We start from the raw sequence: 21,397 nt of genomic DNA on the forward strand, positions 1-21,397 counted from the left end.
CACACCGAAACGGCCGCTCCCATCATGGCGGCTCCCCCTTGCCTACACCCATCATGGCGGCACCCACCCCTCTCGCCACACCCATCATGGCGGCTCCCTGCACCCGTCACCACACTCCTCATGCTCGACGCCGTCGCCTGTGCCCCAGCGCCGGGGCCGCTGCTTTATTGGGTCGAGCACCGCTATGGGGCGATGGCCCCGGCACGGGGCCGCCCCGCGGCTCCCTCCGCCGAGGGGTCCCCCGCCGCGGGGTCACGCGGAGCTGGGGGTGACGCGGCCGTCGCCGCCGTCGCTCAGCGCTGCCCACTCCTTGCGCTGGATCGTTCCCGTCTTCTCCTCGCGGAACTGCGGCCGCTGCTCCCACGGGATCCTCACCGCGTGGTGCTGCGGCAGCGCCGGCGGCACCGCCCGCGCCCGCCGGAAGAACCCGACCTGCGGCGCCCGGGTCAGGGCTGCCCCGGGACCGGCCCCTCGGTGCGGGCCGGGAGCCGCGGAGTGACCCCCCCCCCCCCCCACACACACACAGAGCACGCGTGCGCACACCGCGGTACTGCAGAGCCACAGCGTGCCCTGACAGCGGGGGGGAGTGGAACGGCTGCGGCCATGGCATGGGATACAATGGAATGGAATGGTTGGGATACAATGGGATGGAAAGGCTGGGGGCCATGGCATGGGATACAATGGGATGGAAAGGCTGGGGGCCATGGCATGGGATACAATGGGATGGAAAGGCTGGGGGCCATGGCATGGGATACAATGGAATGGAATGGTTGGGTGGCATGGCATCCAACAGAATGGCATGGAATGGCTGGGTGGGATGGCATGGCATGACATGGCATGGCTGAATGGCATGGCATGGGATGGCGAGGAATGGAATGTCTGGGTGGCATGGCACAGCTGGCATGGCATTGCAGTGGTGGCACAACATGTCATAGCATGGCAGGGATGGCACAACACCGCACAGCGTGATGCAGCACTGCGTGGCACACCAGTGCATGGCCCTGCGTGGCACAGTGTGGCACAGCACCCCCAGGGAACCCCGCACCCTTGCTGCCTGACCCCATCCCTGCTGCTCACCTTCCAGAGCCCGGCCACGAGCAGCGCCAGGAGGAGGACCCCGGCCAGCACCGCCAGCAGGATCACCCACCAGGGCACACCACCTGCCACCGCCGCGCCGGGGTCCAGGTAGATACTGACGGGGATCTGTGGAGGGGACAGGGGTCAGCGGGAGGGGGGTACGGGGGGGGAGGTCCAGGTGTGGTGGGGATGGACCTGCACCGACGCATCCCTCAGCACCAGGTTCTTGATGGAGGAGGTCACCGAGACGCTTGCGCGGATGATGAGCTCCACCGAGGTGACAGCCAGGAACTCCTGGGGGGTGGGGGGTGAGCATTGGCCCCATCCATGGCCCCATCCCTGTTCCCATCCCTGTCCCAAGGTTCCCACCTCCAGGAAGGTGCCATTCCAGAGACGACCGCGGGCCCTCAGCACGGCCGCGCGCTCAAAGCTGGGCAATGGGCAGCGGAACGGCTGGCAGCGCGCGGTGCCCTGGGCACAGTCCTGTGGAGGGGGTCAGACACCACAGGAATGGGGCAACCCATGAGCAGAGGCACCTCAGGCCAAGGTTACCCCATGATTGGCTGAACCCCATAAGTGGGGACATGCAACAAGCAGGGGCATCCCATTAGCAGGGGTACCCCAAGAATAAATGCACTCCATGAATAGGGGCACCCCATAACAGGGGTCCCCCCTCTCACCAACGTGACATTCCTCCTTCTCTCAGCAGGTGCCGGCACCCACCAGGCCCCCGGCATGGGTTGCTCCGGCTGCTCCTGGGGCTCCTGCAGGGGCAAGAAGGCCAGGAATGGGGTGGGAGCAGCAGGAGCCAGGCAGGCACCGGTGGCACAGGTCCCTGTGGCCGCGGCCGTACCAGCGCCAGGCGCAGGGGGTTTGCAGTGGGGCTGCAGGGCAGCGCCTGCCCTGGGGCCACCACCAGCTCCAGGTGCAGCGGGTACAGGAGCCACTTCCCATTGGGGAGCTCGTGGGGCCAGAGCAGCGTCAGGAAGGCTGAGCCCAGCGTCTTCACCGACTGGCCCCGGTTGGAGACCTGGGGAGTGAGGGCATCAATGGGGCTGCCCCATCAGCGAGGGCAGGGCAGGCAGTGGGGCTCCCCGGACGGACACTCACCGTCACCTCCAAGCGCACAGCGCTGCCCACTTGGCTCTCGTGCTTCATGGCGCTCTCCCCCCGTACTGTGCCGCCAAAGAAGAGCCGCGGTGGCACCGCCACGCTATGGGGACAACGGGGGGGGGAGTCAGGGCAGGGCCAGGGGTGGTTCCCAGACCCACATCCTCACTATGGGGACAATGGGGTGTCCCCACCCCCGCTCACCCTGTCACTGAGAGTGGCAGTTCGATGACCACGCGTGCACGAGCCAAAACCGGCACCAGCCCCGGCTGCTCGCTGATGCTGTGGGGAGCAATGGGGGTTTATGGGGGGGGCATCACCCCAAATCCCCCCCCCCCCCATGATGTGCCCATGGCTACGGCTCACGTGGACAGCACCAGCTCCACCTCCAGGTCTGTAGTCTGGAGCGTGATGCCTGAGGTGCTGAGGATGAGGAAGAACCGGACCTGGGGCAGAGGAAGGGTGAGAGGGGCAGGATCAGGGGGGCAGGATAGGGGGAGCAGGAGTGGGGTCTCGGGGGGCTGCACCCACCTCAGCCCCACGCCGCAGGGGGTTCCCCAGCTCACATTCCACTTGGGAGCCGTTCTGGTTGGCGAGACAAAGCACCGGCTTCTCCTGTGGGACAGAGAGCTGAGTGCCCCCCGCCCCCCATAGTGACCCTCCCAGCACCCCATAGCAACCCCCGCCCACAGCACCCCCATGCGTACAGTGGGGAGCCCCTCATCGTGGCGCAGGGCAGAGTAGGGCAGCTCGGGGGGGAAGGAAGCTCTGAGCAGCGCCTCATGTGCATCGTCCCCATCCCGCTGCGGCTCTGCCGGCTCCGAGGGCTCATTGGTGACGTGGATCTCCAGGGCCACGTCCTTCTGGTCGCTGATGGCGAGGATGGCAGCTCCATCATCCCCCCTGCAGCAGAGACAGCGTCAGACCCCTCCACGGTGTCCCCAGCTCCCCATGGGGTGAGCACCCACCGTGTCCCATCCTCACCGCGGAAGTGGCAGGAACTCGGCATCCCCAAGGCGGGCACAGAACTGGAAGTGGAGCTGGAGGTTGCTCTGGCAGATCTTGTCATCCCCACAGCCCTGCTTCAGGAAGTGAACCTGCGGACATGGGGGCACAGGAATGCTCCAGGTAGTGGGACCCATGGAGCAGGGACAGGGATGCTCCAGGCAATGGGACCCATGGAGCAGGAAGGAGGGATGTGGCCCGTGCTCACCTCAGTGCGGTGGCTGTTGGGCTGCTGTGGGCTTAGCACAGGTGACAGTGGTGGCAGGACCGAGCCCCGGCGGAGCCTTGCTGAATCCTGGCGCTGCCGTGTGGCCCCATCTCCATGGATGCCATAAGCCAGAGTCATGGTGATGGGGCGCAGCTTGTCACGGATGTTGTCCTGTGGGAATGAGGGTGAGGAGAGCCATGGAGGAGCAGGATAGAGTGGGGTTGGCATGGGAATATGGATGGGGATGGAAACAAGGATGAGGTTTACAGCTGGACTCAACAATCTTAAAGGTGTTTTCCAACCCAAATGATTCTATGAAGATGGAGGTGGGGATAGGGATGATGATGTGAATAGGGATGCAAATGGGATGGAGATGAAGATGTGGAACGGGGATGGGGATGGGCTGGGCCCCACCTGCAGCTGGAAGGTGGCGGTGATGCAGACCCGCGCCTGCTGCCGCGGCAGCTCCACGGTACCGGAGAACTGATGCTCGGGGTCCGAGCTGCGGCGGCTCAGGAAGGCACCGCGGGGAGCGTGTCCCAGGCGCCGCCGGTCCCCGTCCGCGTCCAGCACGTACTGCAGCGCTGCGGGCACAGGGACGGCCGCAGTGCCAGGCGGGTGCCTGCGGCTGCGGGCATGAGGGCTGCTCCCCCCGGCGCTCACCGAGGCGGGGGCCGAAGCTGCCGGGACTGGCGGTGTAGCTGAAGCAGGCGCCGACGTCCACGCTGGGGGGGCAGCGAGTGAGCCGGGGACCCCGGGGGGGGTACAGCGGGGTACGGGAGGGGATCGGGGGCACCCACCAGACTCCCTTCTCATGGCGGCAGTTGCTCTGCTCCAGGTCGATGTTGGGGGGGTCCAGGGTCACGTTGCGGGAGACATGGACGACGGGGCGGGCTCTGCCGGGGAGAAACGGGGGGGCCAGGATGGGATTCCCCCCGGGCACCCTGACCCCTGCACCAGGATCCCTCCGGGCCAGGGGACACTCAGGTCGGGGGTAAGGGGAGCCCATGATGGAGGCGATGGGGGATGCTCAGGAATGTGGTGCTCTGAAGTAGGGTCTCAGGGACAGGGGGTTTGGGATGGGACACCCTTGAGGGGGCACCCACCTGTACAGCACCACTGTGTCCGAGAGGGATCCCACAAGCAGGTCGGGGTAGAGGTTCCCATCCACGTCCAGCCCTCCCGAGAGTGAGTACCCAAACGTCGTTACCCCCACGGCCTCCCCATCCAGCACCTGCAACAGGGCCTGTGATGATACTGGGGGGGCAGACGATGGGCAATGCCCCCCCCCGGGTCAGCACCCCCACACACACCTGCGCCGGTGTGGCCACGATGCCCAGGCTGCTGCCGTGGTAGATGTAGACTTTGCCGGCGCCATCGAAGGGTGCTCCAACGGCCAGGTCTGGAGGGGGCAAGGGCAGGGAATGAGATGGGATGTGGGGCGGACACACACCTCTATGGGATACACCCCTCTGCAGGGCCCGGCCGGGTCCGCACCCTCAAAGCCGTCGTGGTTGAGGTCCCCGGCGGCGCTGAGGGCGATGCCGAACATGGAACCGCGGGTGCCATTGAGGCGCAGGGGGGTGGCGGCGTCCCAGCGCCCCGCGGGGTTGATGTAGACGTAGGCGGCCCCCCCGATCTCCTTCTGGCGTTCGAAGAAGTGGGGGGCCCCCACCACCAGGTCCAGCCACCTGCGGGGCCCGGGCTCTGTCACCACTGCGGGTGCTGAGGGGCCGAGGACGGGTCCGGGGTTCCCCCCTCACCCGTCGCTGTTGAGGTCCAGCACGGCCACGCTGTGCCCGAAGGCGGAGCTGAGCTGCTGGCCCGGCACCACGGCCTCGGGCACCAACCGGTGCGCGCTGTCCCGGCGCAGGATGACCACGGCTCCGGTGTGGTTGGCGCGGGGGGCGCCGGTGACGAAGCTCAGCTCCCGCTGCCGCGTCAGCCCCGCGCCCGACGCCACCGAGAACCCTGCGGGGGGAGGACGGGGTCGGGGTCGGTGTCGATGCCGGCCCCGGCCCCCCCCACCCGCCGCCGCTGCCGCCTCCTGCCCTGGGCTCCGTTGGGTGGGAATGGGGGGGCTCTGCCCGTGCCTCAGTTTCCCTTCTCTGTGCTGGGGAAGTCAGGACCCCAACTGCCAGGAGGGTGGGAGAATGGAATATTTGGGGCTGTATCCATATGTGTCCCCCCCCCAGAGAGCAGCAGAGCCACCCCCCAGGTGTGAGGCTGGAAGCCTCTGCCCCACATGCAGCAGTTGCTGTGCACGGCCCCCTCCCCGAGCCCCCGAAAGCCCCCCAAGTCCCCGCCACGGGCTCTGTGCACCCCCCCATGCAGAGACACCTCGGGGGGAGGACATGCAGGAGATGGTGGGTGCTGGGGGGGGGGGAATCACACCATGCTCCGACAGCCCGCCAGCCTGGTGGGGCCCCACCAGCCCTGGCACCACAATAGACACAGAACAGGAACACGGGACCCCTGTGGGACAGCGTGTGTTTGGGGAGCATGCAGGGCGGTCAGCCAGACGTGTGCATGACTGAGCATGCCAGAGGTGTGCACAAGGGACACAGACAGACATGCGGGGGGCAGTGCTGGATGTGAGCGTGCATGAGGAGGTGTTGGGTGCATGCGTGTGGGTGCATGGCGACACATGTGTATAGGGACATGGCTATATGTATGCATGGGGGGGGACTCGTGCATGGAGACGCAGGGAGACGTCTGTATGGAGATACGTGCACAGAGACATGTCTGTGGTGTGTATGGGGGACACGCATCTGTATGAGACACATCTGCACAGTGCCATGTGTGAGAGCCCATGCATGCTGCCAGCCCCGCCGGCGGCTCCGCTCCTCTCCCTTCCACAGACAAGGGGACACACGGGGGGGGACACACACTTCTGAGCACACGGGCCCGGGGGGGGCACACGGGCGTTACGAACCCACGTAGCTATTGTGGGGCAGGTCCGCGGCAGCGCCGGGCACGGTCTCGCCGGGCGCCGCGCTCCTGTAGACCACTTGGTCGGGCTCGGAGCCGCCGACGCCGGTCGCGAAGAGCAGCCCTGCACGGGCCGCGGGAACACGCGGTCACCGGGGCCGGGGGGGGCGGCGGCGGGGCCGGGCCGGGGCCGGGGAGGGCGGTCCCCGGTGCCGCGCCCTCGCCCCACCCGTCCCTACCCAGGTAACTGTTGGAGGGCACAGGGATGAGCGTGGGGTCCTGCTCCTTCTCGCCCCCTGCCTCGTAGGGGCCGTCGTCGAAGTGCAGCGGGTCCGGGGGGCTCTGGGGCAGCAGCTCCACACGCAAGGTCCCTGCGAGCCCAACGCGGGGGGGCAGCACCCAGGGGACCCCCCTTCTGTGCGTGCCGGGGAGCAGTGGGCACCCCCCCCCGACAGAGGCACACGCAGCTCACACAGATGTGCACATTCATGTGGCATGCACACATACGTGTGTGCTTGCACCCAGCTGTAGCATATACACATCCAGGATGCTCACACCCAGGATGCACACACATGCACACACGCACATGGGCTCACATTCACAGCATGTGTGCAACCACATGCTCACACACCCAGCATGAACACACATGTGCTCATGCCCATGGCATGCATGCAGCTATGTGTGCACATGTGTAGTGTGTTCACACACATGCATGCTCACATCCACATGTGCTCACACTCGTGTTCACACCCCCGTGTTCATGCTCACCCCCATATAACCCTCCCCTGTACACATCCCCCTCCCCAGACCACTCTCCCACCTGCTCCCACCCGCGTTCTCCCTGCTCTCACCCTTCCAGTTGTAGGTGCCGGGTGCTCCCAGCAGCAGGTAGAGGCGGTCGGGGCTGAAGGCTGCGGCCAGGCCCTGCTGGCAGGACCCGAACTGCTCGTGGCCCTGCGGCCGCCCCCGGCAGAAGCTCCAGTCGCCACCCTCGGGCTCATCCTGCAGGTCCTGGCCCAGCACGAAGCAGCGGCCGAGCACGTCCCGGGTCTCCAGCGGCTGCTGCACACGGTGCCGTGCCTCGTACCGGTGCGCGCACGTCTGCAGGAGGACAGGGGCATCAGTGGGGCCGGGGGGGGTCAATGGCATCAGTGGGGCTTGGGGAGGGTCTCACCACTCACCACAATCTTGCCGCCGGCACCCTGGCTCGACACGCTCACCCCCAGCCACTGGTTCTCTTTGCTCTCCTGCTCCAGGTCCACTGGCAGGGACAAGCAGTGTCAGTCCCACACTGACCCCATTGTGGTGCTGGGGAGCAAAGGAGGGGGCATCTGCTCACCTCCATCATCAATGGGCACTCGCCAGCAGTCGGAGGGCTCCAGAGTCAGGGGGCAGGCAAAGAGCCCCCCAGTGCGGTTGGCACCTTGGCTGGGCAATGCTGGTGCCTGTGGGGCCCCCACCAGCAGCCTGGGGCAGGAGGGAACCCATCAGTGTGTGTGTGTATGTTTATGTGGGTCCCTATCAGTGTATGTGTATGGGGGCCTGGGACATCACTGTGTGTGTGTCTGTGGAGCACCATGTCCCCTGCAGCTGTCTTGATGCCCCCGCACCAATTTCACGCCGTGCCGGTGCCCATCCTGAGCCAAACCCCCCGGCAGCAGCTGCAGCCCCATTGCCCAGCCTCAGTGCACGTGTGGGTGACGCAGCCCCAAACCCTGACATTTCCTGTCCCTTGGTGCTGCAGGTCAGGGACCCCAAGGGCTGGGGCTTGCTGCAGCTGCACTGGAGGCTCCACAGTGGCCATGGCGGCTTTGGTGCCCCCTCCCAGCCCCACACCGCCACCGGAGGGGGGGGCATACGGTGGCCTCGGGCCCGGGGCCGGTAAAAATAACCTGGAATTCACTCAAAATAACCCGGCCGTGACATGCCCAAACATGGAGGGAGCTGGCGGGGCCGTGGCACCACCACGCCGGGCATCGGTGCCAACGCCACCGGTGCCAGCCTCAGTGGGACACCGGCACCGGGGTCTATGGGACTCGGGGTGTGGGGTCCCGGTGCCGCCGGTGCCCGCGCTGGCACGCGGTGTGGGCGTTCGGTAGCTCAATGGCACCGTGGAAGCGGTGGCACTGCCCGGAGGGAACCCAGTCCCAGCCTGGGGGGTTCCTTGTGCCCGATGCTTTGGGTCCCACAAATATCCCCCCCAAACACCCCCCGGTGCCCGTCCCCTCGGGGGTGAATCTCAGTGGTCCAAAAGCCACATGGGGCAGCAGGAGCCGGTTCCCCCTCTGGTGTCCCCGGGAGTGGAGGGTGGTCCCCGACTGAGCAGTGGGGACACGGATCCGATGGGGGGGATACGGACCCCAATGAGGGGGGACACGGACCCCAATGAGGGGGGACACGGACCCGAAGGATGGGACACAGACCCCAGTGGGGGGACCCGCGCTGTCCGCAGCCCCTTCCCGAGTGCCCGTTCTCTCCGCACTCACCAACCCATGGGTTCGGGGCTCAGCTGTCGGTGCAGCGCCACGGCGAAGCCGAAGAAGCTGCCGCTGGCACCGTCCTTGAGCACGGCGCTGCCCGTGTCCAGGTTGAAGGCTGCGGTGGGCAGCAGCCACAGCCAGAGCGGCCAGAGCCGGGCAGCGCCCACCATGGCCCCGGCAGCCCCGGGAGCGCGGCCCCGCCGCTCCGGCACGAGTCCGGGGATACCGGGAACAACGGCCCGGCCCCTCCCGCCCCCGCCCCGCCCGCGGGGCTGCGGTCACCGGTGACACCGCACGGGGCAGAGGCGGCACCGGGCACCGGCTCCCCCCGCAGCCCGGATGGAGCGGATACCACAGCGCACTGTGCCCCTCCTGCCCAGGGACCCTGCGCACGGTCGGGGTCCCCCGGGAGCGGCTCTGGGGGGGGGGGGCAAGGGGGGTCCCGGCGCTTTTCCCAGCTCCCGGCTATTTTTATCCACTCTCCCGGAGCCTTTGGCCTTGTGAACGCTCCGGGAATGGGAACTCACCCCGAGCCAAGCGGGTCCGTGCCCCCCCCAGCTTCTCCCCCTTGTTCCTCCTTCTCAACATTCCCACCGTGGGAAAGAGCTGATCCCTGCTTGGGATGGGACCAGACCCGCTCCCTGGGGGGGGGGGGGGGGGGGGGGTGTTCAGGCATCGGGATGAGTGGGACAAGGAGTTGGGAATGGAAAGGGGCACGAGGGGTTTAGGGGAGTCAGAGCCCTCCCCAGGAATACCCGGTTGGGAGTATTCCCAAAGTGATGAGGGGATCCCACAGGATATGCTGCAGGATCCTCACTAGGCTCAAAGCAGGAGCTTGGAACAGCGAGTGAGGATGAACCCCCCGGGGCATCCCCATCCATAGGAGGGGATGATGGACACTGAAGCCATGCATGGAGTAGATCGCATCATTCCTCTCGGGACACACATGGATGCATCCCGAGGCCCCAGGGAAGCTCATCCTGCCACGCCTTTGGGAGAGGTGCGAACCCTCACCACTCCCAGCACCGGAGCCTCATTCCGCTGCAGGGAAGGACAGGAATGTCGGGAGCGGCGCTGGCCGTTATCCTGGCAAATCCCAAATCCCTTCTGCAGGGAGCAGCTGCCCCCAAAGCCTGCACAGGTTGGGAATGGCAGGATGTGCTCCTTCGCCATTCCTGAGGCTGGGAAAGGCGCTGGTGTGTCTGTGTAACCGGAGCAGGAACACACGGGGCTATTTTTACCCATTCACTGGTTTATTTCTGTCTCAAGCTCACAGATCCCTCACAATGGGACAAGAAGCTGAATCCATAGGAAGGATCCAGCACATTCCCTCCACTCCCAGCCAAGGGGATGAGGAGATCTTCCTTCATCCTGAGGCTGGTGAGCTCCGAGATCCTGGAATGCTGCCAGCTCTCCTTCGGGAACGCCGCAGCCCCGATCCACTGCCAGGAGCTCTTTGTACAGCCTCATCCCATTAGCTGCTGGCACACAGATCCCAGTTCCTGACATGAGGCTGCATTGTCCCTGCGGGTATTCCAGAGTAGTGCCAGCAGCTCCGGCTGGGAAGGAAAAGTGGGATTATCTGAGGCCCCCATAGACCCCTGTATACCCCCACAGACCCCCTATAGACCCCTGTATTCTCCCCTACAGACCGCTATAGACTCCCATATCCCCCTATAGGCCCCTATAGAGCCCCATGGCTCCCATACACGCCTCCGCCGGCCATCCACTTCCCTCAGGGGCGGGGCAGCGCTGGTCACGTGCGGATGACGCGACGGCCACAGTCACGTGCCGCCGCCGCCATGCTGTCCCGGCTGCTGAAGGAGCACCAGTCGCGGCAGAGTGAGCGGCGCGAGCTGCAGGGTGAGCCCGCCCCGTCTCCACGGCAACCGCGGGCGGGAGCTCCTGATTGGCAGCTGCGGCTGCCGCTCAGCGCGGGCGGGACACGCCATTGGCTGGCGGCGCTGCCGGTCAGGGCGGGGTGGGGGGAGAGAGGGAGCCCCGCGGCTGGGGTATTGGGGGGGCAGGAGGGGGGCGGATCGGCAAGGTGTGATGTCACCGTCAGCCGCGGTGACGTAACGCCGCCCTGTGACGTCACGGCAGAGCGGCGGCGCAGGGACGCGATCGCGGCTGCCACCCGGCTCACAGAGGCACTGGTGGATCACCTGAATGTGGGGTGAGCAACGGGACCCCCATAGGGACACCCCCATAGGGATCACCTCAACGTGGAGTGAGCATATAGACCCCCCGAACCTCCTTGGGAGCCCCCAACCCTAACCGCCTATGTGGGCTCCTCCTGAGTCCCCCCAGACCCTTTTGCCCCTTTGAAATAGGGACCCCCCCAACACTGGTGCCCCCCAAGACTGGTGCCCCTTCACCCCCCCCAAAACCTCCTCTCCAGGGACCCCCCTCCCAAACCTGCATCTGTTGATCCCTGCATCCCTCTCACAGCCCCCCCCCAGGGCAGAGACCCCATCCTGGGGACCCCCAAACCCTCGGGACCTCTCAGGCCATGTCCCCTCCATGTCCCCCTGCAGCGTGGCGCAGGCCTATGTGAACCAGCGCAAGCTGGACCACGAGGTGAAGACGCTGCAGGTGCAGGCAGCGCAGTTCGCCAAGCAGACGGGGCAATGGATCACCATGGTGGAGAACTTCAACCAGGCCCTCAAGGTGGGGGCCCCGAACCCCCCCCTGCTGCCATGGGGGGGTCCCATACACAAGGAGCTGGGATTCCCTTTGCGATACACAGAGGGATGTGGCATTCCCCGTGTCATCATGTGCTGGCGGGGTCCCAGCATCAATGGTTGATGGAGGAGGGTGTGATCCCAAATCCTATTGCCGTTCCTCCCCCTTATCCCACAGGAGATCGGTGACGTGGAGAACTGGGCGCGCAGCATCGAGATGGACATGAGGACCATTGCCACCGCGCTGGAGTACGTCTACAAGGGGCAGCTCCAGCCCCCCTGCTCCTGAAGCACCCGGACCCGCTCCCGAACCTCTCCCCGCCCCCAGCACCACAATAAAGGCTGCTTGTGCCGTGGCCCCCTCCTAAGCCTCCTCATCCTCTTTAGCACTAAGCCCTGAGGCCCCTCTTGCTCCAGGACAAAGGGCTCCTCTGGGCCTGAGGCTCTAATCCCCCCCCCCGCAACCCCCCCGGCGAGCTCGGCCCCACCCCCCCACCCTGGGGGGCTGCAAAGGGCACCTGGGGGGGATCTGTGTGCCTGGGGGGGGCTGCCTTCAGCACCCCCCCCGGCTCCACTCATAATGAGAAACCCCAACGTGGTGAGGTGTGTCCCGTGCACCCCGTTACCCCCCCTGGAGCTGCACCCAGCCCGGGGGGGGGACTTTGGCTACAACACTGTGGGAGGAGCAGCCATGACCCCCCCTCCCCCGGGTCACACAAACCAGAGCCACTGCGGCAGCTGCAGGTGCTGCCCCACTGAAGGTAGGGGGAATATAGGGGGTGGGCTCCTCCCTGCACCCCAACCCAGCCTGGGGGGCCTGTGGGGCTGCCCCATAGCCGCTAGTGCCCTGCCTGAGCAGGGGGAGCTGCCTGTCCCCTGCTGCCCCTGGCTCTGGGGTCCCCCACCAGAGCCCCCAACAGCACTCTTTGCTGGGAGCAATGGGGGCGGTCCTGACCACCACTAAGACCTCCCCAGAGGGGCTCCTGGAGGGGGACACAGCTCCATATAAGCTATCTTGATTGGGGGGGTTATGTGGGTTGGGGGTCCCAGATGCCAGGGTGATGGTCACCTCCCAGTGCACAGCAGGAGGGGATGGGGTTAAGTGGGGGTGAGGGTAGCAGCAGGGACCCCCCCAGTTCCTCCCCCGTCACTGCTGGGTCCTGGCCAGGCGCTGCCGCCGTGTTCAGTTGATCCCATCCAGACACTGGGAGCCCGGCACAAGAGCAAGGTGGGTTGGAGAAGCTTCCTCAGCCCCCCCTTTCCCCCCCCTCCCTGTATGTGTGTGTGGGTCTGACCCACCTAGTGTGGGGCAGGGCAGCAACCTTGGGGTGCCCACCATGGGCGATGAGCTTGAAGGTGAGGTGCAGAGGGTGACCATGGGCTGTGTCTCCACTGTTGAGGCTCCAATCCCACTGTCCTCCCCTGCCCCACAGCCCCCATAATGTGGCTGCTGATGGTGCTGGAACGTGGCATGTGTCCTTACGGGTGATGACCCCCATAGTGTGGGGTAGGGCAGTGACCTTGGGGTGCCCACAGTGGTTTATGGGCAAGGGGGTGACTGAGGGGGGGGTCCCCAATGTAGAAGGCTCCAGTCCCACTGCCCCCCTGCCCCACAGCCCCTACGATGTGGTTGGTGGTGGCACTGGCAGCGCTGTGCTGGGCGCTGCTGTGGCTGCTGCGGGACCGGCAGACGCTGCCATCAGTGCAGGACAAGTTCGTGCTGGTGACCGGCTGCGACAGCGGCTTCGGGCGGCTGCTGGCACAGCGCCTGGCACGGCGCGGGTACCGCGTGCTCGCCGCCTGCCTCACCCCCGCCGGCGCCGAGGCTCTGCGCCGCGGCTGCCCCGGGCACCTCCGCACCACCCTGCTCGACCTCACCCGGCCCGACAGCATCCGCAGTGCCGTTGAGTGGGTGCGCAGAGAGGTGGGCGACAGAGGTGAGTGGGGATGGGGCTGTGGGGTGGGGTCTGTGGGGCAGGATGAGACCTGGGGGGAAGGATGGGAGCCAGGGAGGTCCTGGGAGGGATGGGATGAGGTCCATCAGTACGGAGCAGGATGGGTGGTCTCAGGAGAGGTGGGTGCAGTAGGACAAGAGGATGGTACCCACCAAAGGATGCTATCGAGCAAGACACGGAGCTCCATAAGGGGTCATGGGGCAGGACGGGGCGTCCCCAGAATTAAGAGTCCCTGATGAGGTGTTGTAGGGCAGAGGATAAGGATCGGCTCAAGAAGGGCTGTGGAGCAAGATGGGTCTGACTGGGGGTGCTGTGGGGTGTGTGGGGTCCAGAGCAGGATGGACAAGGGGGGGAGCAGACCAGGGTCAGACCCCCCCACCCATGGCACATCCGTCACAGGTCTCTTTGGGCTGGTGAACAACGCTGGAGTGGCAAACCCCATCGGCCCCACGGAGTGGATGGTGCTGGAGGACTATCGCCAGGTCATGGCCGTCAACACCTTCGGAGCCATTGAGGTGACGCTGCTCCTGCTGCCGCTGCTGAAGCGGGCACGGGGCCGTGTGGTCAACACCTCCAGTGTCCTGGGCCGTCTGGCAGCAAACGGCGGTGGCTACTGTGTGTCCAAGTACTGCATCGAAGCCTTCAGCGACAGCCTGCGGTGGGTGCCGGGGCCCCCATCACCAGCAGCATCCCCAGCCCCATGGTGCTCACCCCCCGCATCCCGCAGGCGTGACATGTACCACTTCGGGGTCAAGGTGAGCATCGTGGAGCCCGGGTTCTTCAAGACAGCGGTGACCGACCTGGAGAGCATCGAGGGGTCCCTGCGGCAGCTCTGGGAGCGGCTGGCACCCGAGACGCGCCTCAGCTATGGGGAGGACTATTTCTGGCAGTGTGAGTGGGGCAGATGCATCCCCTAAGGCCCTCAGAGGGGAGTGTTTGAGTTGAAGGGACCTTAAAGCTCCTCCAGTTCCATTAGAGTGGGTTGCTCCAGCCTGGCCTTGAATACTGCCAGGGATGGGGCATCCAAACCTTCTCTGTTCAAGGCAATCTGTGTCCCACCACCCTCACAGTGAAGAACTTCTGCCTAAAAACTCATCTCAGTCTCCCTTCTGGCAGGTTCAAGCCATGCCCCTTGTCCTGTCCTTACATTGCTTGTCCCAAGCCCATCTCCAGGTTTCCTGCAGCCCCTTCAGGCACTGGAGCTGCTCTCAGCTCTCCCCTTCAGGAGCCTTCTCTTGTCCAGGCTGCTCCACCCCAGCTCTCCCAGCCTGGCTCCAGGCAGAGCTGCTCCAGCCCTCGCAGCACTGCCGTGCCTGAGCTCCTCATTCTCTTTTGCCCCCAGACCTCAAGGTGCAGCGCTTCATCATGAACCTCATCTGTGACAAGGACCTGGCCAAGGTGACGTGGTGCATGGAGCACGCGCTGAGCGCCCGCTACCCACGCACCCGCTACAGTGCGGGCTGGGATGCCAAGCTGCTCTGGCTCCCCGCCTCCTACCTCCCTGCCTGCATCGTGGACCTGGTCCTGGCCACCATCCTGCCCAAGCCTGCCCAGCGTGTGCGCTGACCCCCCCGGACCAAGCTGTGCCCCCTCCCAATAAAAACACATCCCCGCCGGTGCCACATGAACCAGGGTTCACCCCTGCGAGGTCAATGGTCTGCCCGCATCCCACCCTAGTGCTGGGGCACAGGGATCTATGGAAGCTTTTATTTCCAACCCCAGGCTATGGTAGGGTTTTGGCACGCTGGGTCCTGCAGAGCCCCCCACAGCTCTCCGGGTGTGCAGCAGTGGGAGCTGGGGGGGGCTACATGACCTCATAGCCACTGCGGATGCCCTTCATGAGACAGCAGGCGAAGACGATACCCAGGATCTAGATAGAGAGAGGAGAAGGGGGTGATGTCCACCCTGCTCAGGCCCATACACCAGGCTGGGGGGAGGGCCAGCCCCACACATGGGGATGGAAGAAGGGGCTCAGCCCCACACATGGGAATGGGAGGGGGGGCTCAGCTCCATATCCCACTTCAAAGAAGGCGATTCCCAGCGCCACAGGGGCCACGATGAGGATCTTCTCCTTCATCCAGGCTTCGATGCTCTGGAGGCAGCCCTGGGGGCACAGAGGGGCTCAGAGAAGGGGGGGGGGGTGGGGACCCGGGGGGGTCACAGGGGGCTGGGGGTCTCTCACGTTCTCATAGACGGTGGCAGGGCTGGGGCGCACGTTGCAGGATGTGCTGTTGACGCGGCAGCAGGACTGAGGCACCGTGTTGTTCACCCGGAACCGCTCGATGCTGCTCCAGTCTGTGTAGTTGTTGGCTCCACAGCAAAAGAACTGCAGAGAGGGAGGGTCAGTGGGGTCCCCAGTGGGTCAAGGTGGGGGGTTCCCATGTGTTCTGCTCTCCATCCCATCACTCACACGCCTCTGGAGCTCATCCACCCTCTCTGTTAGGACTTTGTCCTCCCCATACTTGTTCATGGCATCCCAGAGCCTGTCTTCCAGCACCGAGCGTACCTGGAGGTGAAAGCACAAAAGGGCTGGGGGGGTCAGATGGATCCTGGCACCTCTGGATAGGGCCGTGCCCCCCCCCATCTCCCACTTGCCCCCACCTTGTCCTTGAAAACATATCCAGCGATGGCAGCAGCGACTTCCACCAGGAAGATGATGCTGAGGAGGACGGCAAACTGTGGGGGGAGGAGGTTGGGGTGTCAGGGTGCAGTGGGGGGGGGTCAGGGTGGGTGTTAAAGGGCGGGGGTCTACGTGCAGTGTGGGTGCTTGGGGTCTCTGGGGGTGTCTGGAGAGCCTGGGCACTCACTGTGGTGACCACACAGTAACTCTCCTTCCAGGGTGCAGTGAGGGAGTCTTGGGGAGTGTTTGAGGGGTATTTGGGCAGCTCTGGGGGGTGTTTGTGGTGGTCTCAGGGGGCTCCAGGTACTCACCGTGGTGACCATGCAGTAACTCTCCTTCCAAGCTCCGCAGCAGCCAAAGAAGGAGATGAAGAAGATGATGATGCCAAGGACCAGGATGGCCACGGGGGTGCCGGCGGCCGAGGCCGTGCTCGCCACCAGCGCCTTATCCAGCGCCACCTGTGCGTAGATCCCGATGGCCACGAGGGCGACGCCGCACACCTGGGGGGGGGCAGAGCCGCTGGGGGGCAGCCGGGATCCCCCCGATGAGGGGGGGCACCTGCATCCTCCCTTTGACGGGGGGGGTTGTAGGGACCCCCTTGCCCCCCTATCCCAGCCACACTCTGGGGGTGCAGTGGGCTATGGGGGGCCCGATCCTGCCCCATGGACCGACACTCCCGGCGCTGGCTGCTGCGGAACGCGAGGAAGTCCGGGAAGTCCAGGATGAAGCGCGGCCTTCCGGGCACCGTGAGAGGCTGCGGGGAGGGACCAACGCCAGCCCCCCCCGGTGCTGGGGGCCGGGTCAGGGGGTGGGGCTGTCACCTCGGTTCCCCCCCCTCCTGGCCCCTGTTTGCTCGCTGGGCCGGGCCCGGCTGCACAAACACTCCTGGTTAGAGGGGGGGGCTGGCGCCGGTGTCCCCGTCGAGGCCCCCTCCCGTCCTGGCGGGTGGCCCGAGGCCCTTCAGGGGTGACTCAGCCCCACAGGACTGGGGTGGGGACCGGCACGAGTCACTCCCCGCTGGGGGGGGCCGCGGGATGGGTCGGGTTGTGCCCCCATTCCCTGCTTCGGCCGTTGGCGCCTCCTTCCTCACCCCCGACTTCCGCAAACCTCCCCCTGACGCCCCCCGCAGGGACCGGGGGGTCCCGGTCACCCCCGGGGGGGGGGGGTGTGTGTGTGCTTCCTAACCCCCCGGCCCCCCCCCCCCCCCCCCCCCGGCCTTGGTGTCCCTGGTACCGCCGGTACCGGCCGCGTTACTCCTGGAACCTACTGATGGCGGCGGGGGGGGAACGGCAGGGGCCGGGGCGGGCAGGACCCCCTCCCACCCCCGGGTACTCCCAGCGTGAGGGGTCGCGGCCCGACGTGAGACCGGGACGGGCCCGAGTCCTCCTTCCCCGCTTCCCTCCCGGATCTCTCCGTTCCCCCGCCCGTTCCCAACCCGTTTCTCCCCCCGGGCCCCGCACTCACCCAGAAGATGAAGTTGAACACGAACACCAGGAACTTCACGCATTTCATCCCCCCCTCGACCGCCATGGTCCGTCCTGCGGGAGCCGCCGCTCAGCCCCGGTACCACTCCCGTTCCTGCTCCCGCTCCCGCTCCCGCTCCCGTTCCCGTCCCCGCTCCCGCTCCCGTTCCCGTTCCCGGGCGCTCACCGGCGCCCCTGCTCCACCGCCCGCTCCGCGATCATGTGACGGGACCAGGGCGAGTCCTCGGGCAGCACCGGCACCGCCCCGGGCCCGCCCGGCCCCCCCACCGGTCCCTCCCCCCTCAGCACAGACACCGGGTGCGGGGAACGCTTTAATGGAGGACTCGGGAGGGCGGCGGAGCATCACCGAGCTCCCATCGCAGACACGGCCACTGGGACCCCATAACCGCACCCCGGGGTCCCGTACACCCCACAACAGCACCCCAGGTCCCAGTGTCCTGCCAGCCTTGGTACACCCCTGAAAACCCCAAAGCCTGCACCCAGAGGTCCCTGACACTGTATAAGCTGCACCCTTAAGCACCAGACACCTCATACACTGCACTCAGAGGTCCCTGACGTCCTATACAACCTGATAACGCAGTGACCCACCACCCTTGGTCCCAGACACCCTATACCCTGCTCCTGCCACCCCGTGACCCGCACCCCCTGGCCCCCGTGCTCTCAGAGCCCCGGCACGGTGGCCAGCGTGGCCAGCACGGCCTCGAGGTGCCGGGGGTCCACGTAGGCCACAAGGCCCCCGCAGTTCGCCCAGCGCTCAGCCCCGTCCGCCCCTTCTATAGGGCGGTTGTAAACCAGCTCGGGGGGGGGTGCCAGTGCCTCCCCCTCGTCGCGCCTGCAGGGCCCCTGCCAAGGCCACGATTCCCCCGCCCAGGGCACGCAGGATGGCGTGGGGAGCGCAGGCGTCCCAGGCAAAGGTGCTGCCCTCCGAGAGCACGTAGACATCCGCCAGCCCCAGGATGACACAGAGCATCTTGTACCCGGCACCGGCGGCGAAGAGCAGGTGCCCGCCACAGAGCGGCTTCAGTGCCGCCTGCACTGCTGGTGCCTCAGCGCGGCTCAGCACCACCCGCGGCACCAGCGACGGTCCTGGGGGGCTCAGCGAGCTCAGCCGTGTGTCCCCGTAGGCGATGCCCCAGTGGTACCTTCCCTGCCACCTGTGGGGATGGGGACCCTCAGTGCAAGTGCTGGTGGGGTCCCATTTGCCCCAGTGCCGTCTGTGGCGCAGGTACCTCTGTGTCTCGGAGTCCCGCTGGAAGAAGGGCTCGTTGATGACGCCCAGCACGGGACAGCCTGTATGACGGTTGTAAGCACCAATGAGCACCAGCACTGAGCACAGCCCAGCTGGAGCAATGCCATCAACGGGGCCCACGTCCTCGCTCCCACGGATGTACTCGTTGGTGGAGTCTGTGGGTGCAGCCGGGGTTCAGCCATGGGAATGGGGGGATCCCAACCCAGCCTGTGCCAGCACCCCCTCACCAATGGGGTCTATCCAGATGGCCAGGTCCTGCGGGGGGATGCTGAGCTCCACGTCAGCCAGCACCGCGTCTGCCAGTGCCACATCCCGGTGCACAGTGTCCGCCAGCAGCTCTGCGGCCTCGCGCTCTGGTGCCAGCACAGCCAGCAGCAGCGCTGCCGTGTCCTCCGGCGTGGTGCACACCCGCACCGTCACCGTCTCTCCTGTGGTGCCCTGGTTTCAGCACCGACCTCTGGAGAGGGGGTACCCCCCTCAGCCCTCCTGCACCCCAGACTTACCCTCAGGACTCCTGAACTCGTTGGACTCTTCGCCATGGATGTGGCCCTGCAGCTCTGGGAACTGGGGACAGGGTGGCTCAGCTGCAGCACAGGGGGAGCCCTCACCTCCTCCCACCCTGTCTCACCCCATGCCATGCTGTCCCATCCCATCCCATCCCGTCCCATCCCATCCCATCCCGTCCCATCCCATCCTATCCCATCCACCCTATCCCACCCCTACCTCCTTCCCCAGGTCATGCTTGACGACCTCCTGGATGAGGACATCCGCCAGCGTCTTGAAGTCCTGCAGAAACCTCCGGTTCCGGTCGGCTCCTGTCTTCTCGGCCACCAGGAGCTGGAAGAGCGGCTGCTCCCTCCGGCACAGCCGGGCAATATCTGCAGCCTTCTCTGAGGCGCTCACCAGGGCCTGGAGCAGCCCAGCCATGGCCAGGGCTGGGGGACACGGGGTTGAGGGGACGTGGCACTGGAGTGACGTGGCCTCCCACCTCCTGCCTGGCCCCACCACCCAGCCCAGTGGTTTTGGGGTTTGGGCAGCTCCAGGGTGAGGACCTGGCTACAGTGATCCCACCCAATGCCAGAGGCCACAGCTTGGACGTGGGGACGTGGATGTGGGAATGTAGGGCTGTGTGATGGAAGCATGGGGTCATGGGGCCATGGGAATATGGAGGCATGAATGTAGGGACGTGGGACTGTGGGGACATGAGGAAATAGGGACATGGGGATGTGAATGTGGACACGTGGAGACATGGGAATGGGGACAGGGGGACAAGGATGTGGGGCTGGCCACAAGGCACAGAGGGCCGGGGGGGGCAGGTCCCCGCTCCCCCCGCGGCGGTGTGGGGTGACCGGACAGACCCCCCAACAACGAAACCTATCCCAGGAGCCCCCCCGGGACCTCCGGTGTTCCCCCTACCCCGGGGCCCCCGTGTGCCTCCCCCGGGACACCCTTCCTGGCTCCCCCCACCTGCGATGCCCCCGGGAGGGTCCCGGGCCCCCTCCCGCCTCCCCCCTCCCCCCGTTACCGGGGCCGGTGCCTCTCACAGCTCCTGGGGGGCGGCCCGTGGGGCGGGACCGGCCGGGACGCGTCACGGCGCCGCTTTAACCCCCTCAGTACCGGAGACCAGCGGGGCTGACGGGGGACACGGGGCTGTCAGCGCGCCCCTCGCCGCCACCCGCTTCCGCTTGTGGCTTTGTAGCTTCCGCCGCCACTGGACCGGTGACACCCGCATCCGGTGATGCCCCGGGGAACCGGGAACGCCGCACCGGGAACGGTCGGGGGTCACCCGGGGGTCACAAACGCTTCCCTCCCGCCTCATTCCACCTCCTCCGGGACCACCCCCCGGGGCACCGGTGCGGGTTGTGTCTCCCAGGGCCACACGGTGGCGCCCTCGGCCCGCTTGGGTATTACCGGCTCAGCTGTGTCGCCCCCTGGCGGGATGCGCTTAACAGCGCTCCGGTAGTGTGGAGTACCTGGGGGGAGGATAATGGGATAACGGGATAACGGGATGGCTCCCTCATCACCTTCACCCCACCGGCGCTGGTTTGGTATCGTAGGGGGGAGTCTCTGCACCGCTAGCAGGGAGAGTGACCGGTTGCAGCCCCGCTACCACGGTTTGCCGAGCCTCCGGTTTGCCCTCTCCATGGTTCTGATGGGGAGCAGGGCGGCTGGGGGGGGACGGGGTAACACATGTAGACACCCACCGGGATGCGTATTCCCGGTTTACCGGGGCGGCACCGGTGGGACCCAACTCCCGGCAAGTGCCGGCGTCCCTCCGCCCCGCGCCACTTGCCTGGAGTTGGGTCCCAGCGGTGCCGCCCCCCGTTACAACGGGCTAGAGAGAGGAAGGGATTTGACCCGGGGGGGGTATCGCCCCGACCCGGTGGCTGCGGGGCCGTTCCCGGTGCCCGGGGGGCCGGCGGCGGCTGGTGCCAAGCCCCTGCCCGAACCTCTTTTGTGCGGCCGCAGCCAATCATGGCCGGTGACGACACACTTCTCTTGGGGTATAAAACCCCGGGGCCGCCGTTACCGCCGCTTTTTTTTCCTTTCCCCCCCCTCCCCTTTTTCCTTCCACCCCCCCCCCCCCCCGCTTC

The 21,397-nt window shown here is 66.3% G+C and overlaps 5 protein-coding genes across 7 annotated transcripts; 2 read left to right on the plus strand and 3 right to left on the minus strand.

The window, feature by feature from the left end:
* Positions 1-133: 133 nt before the first annotated feature.
* On the minus strand, positions 134-9,154 carry ITGA7 (integrin subunit alpha 7). 2 transcript variants are annotated; one of them, XM_034071652.1, is made up of 25 exons: positions 8,818-9,154; positions 7,671-7,798; positions 7,513-7,592; positions 7,183-7,432; positions 6,336-6,455; positions 5,164-5,371; positions 4,898-5,091; positions 4,714-4,802; positions 4,507-4,634; positions 4,201-4,296; positions 4,064-4,125; positions 3,815-3,984; positions 3,401-3,571; positions 3,172-3,284; positions 2,895-3,090; positions 2,719-2,802; positions 2,554-2,633; positions 2,392-2,469; positions 2,188-2,290; positions 1,931-2,107; positions 1,758-1,841; positions 1,447-1,560; positions 1,273-1,371; positions 1,078-1,203; positions 134-432 (listed from the first exon to the last, which is right to left on the minus strand). In XM_034071652.1, exons 1-25 carry the CDS (start codon positions 8,979-8,981, stop codon positions 253-255), a joined length of 3,294 nt encoding a protein of 1,097 aa, XP_033927543.1. In that variant the 5' UTR covers positions 8,982-9,154; the 3' UTR covers positions 134-252. The 2 variants fall into 2 exon arrangements, with proteins under 2 accessions (XP_033927543.1, XP_033927542.1); XM_034071651.1 differs by lacking the exon at positions 6,336-6,455 and adding an exon at positions 6,571-6,702.
* A 1,413-nt stretch (positions 9,155-10,567) lies between these two features.
* BLOC1S1 (biogenesis of lysosomal organelles complex 1 subunit 1) lies at positions 10,568-11,859 on the plus strand. The gene is made up of 4 exons (XM_034071534.1): positions 10,568-10,674; positions 10,915-10,987; positions 11,349-11,481; positions 11,674-11,859. The coding sequence occupies exons 1-4, from the start codon at positions 10,578-10,580 to the stop codon at positions 11,782-11,784; spliced, it is 414 nt and encodes a 137-aa protein (XP_033927425.1). The 5' UTR covers positions 10,568-10,577; the 3' UTR covers positions 11,785-11,859.
* A 1,260-nt stretch (positions 11,860-13,119) lies between these two features.
* RDH5 (retinol dehydrogenase 5) lies at positions 13,120-15,016 on the plus strand. Its single transcript, XM_005139838.2, has 4 exons — positions 13,120-13,432; positions 13,850-14,108; positions 14,178-14,341; positions 14,793-15,016. Exons 1-4 carry the CDS (start codon positions 13,120-13,122, stop codon positions 15,014-15,016), a joined length of 960 nt encoding a protein of 319 aa, XP_005139895.2.
* A 125-nt stretch (positions 15,017-15,141) lies between these two features.
* Positions 15,142-17,795, minus strand: CD63 (CD63 molecule). 2 transcript variants are annotated; one of them, XM_034071473.1, is made up of 8 exons: positions 17,721-17,795; positions 17,535-17,608; positions 16,382-16,570; positions 16,052-16,126; positions 15,861-15,956; positions 15,633-15,776; positions 15,471-15,554; positions 15,142-15,320 (listed from the first exon to the last, which is right to left on the minus strand). In XM_034071473.1, exons 2-8 carry the CDS (start codon positions 17,598-17,600, stop codon positions 15,255-15,257), a joined length of 720 nt encoding a protein of 239 aa, XP_033927364.1. In that variant the 5' UTR covers positions 17,601-17,608; positions 17,721-17,795; the 3' UTR covers positions 15,142-15,254. The 2 variants fall into 2 exon arrangements, with proteins under 2 accessions (XP_033927364.1, XP_033927366.1); XM_034071475.1 differs by lacking the exon at positions 17,721-17,795 and having other exon boundaries at positions 17,535-17,681.
* A 57-nt stretch (positions 17,796-17,852) lies between these two features.
* Positions 17,853-20,764, minus strand: INPP1 (inositol polyphosphate-1-phosphatase). Its single transcript, XM_031043693.2, is given in 7 exon segments — positions 17,853-18,356; positions 18,358-18,708; positions 18,784-18,958; positions 19,031-19,231; positions 19,307-19,367; positions 19,527-19,738; positions 20,329-20,764. Coding segments are annotated over 6 exon segments (1,134 nt in total). The 5' UTR covers positions 19,731-19,738; positions 20,329-20,764; the 3' UTR covers positions 17,853-18,214.
* Between the last annotated feature and the right edge of the window lie 633 nt (positions 20,765-21,397).

The sequence above is a fragment of the Melopsittacus undulatus genome, chromosome 21 (assembly GCF_012275295.1).
Source record: "Melopsittacus undulatus isolate bMelUnd1 chromosome 21, bMelUnd1.mat.Z, whole genome shotgun sequence".
NCBI lineage: Eukaryota > Metazoa > Chordata > Aves > Psittaciformes > Psittaculidae > Melopsittacus > Melopsittacus undulatus.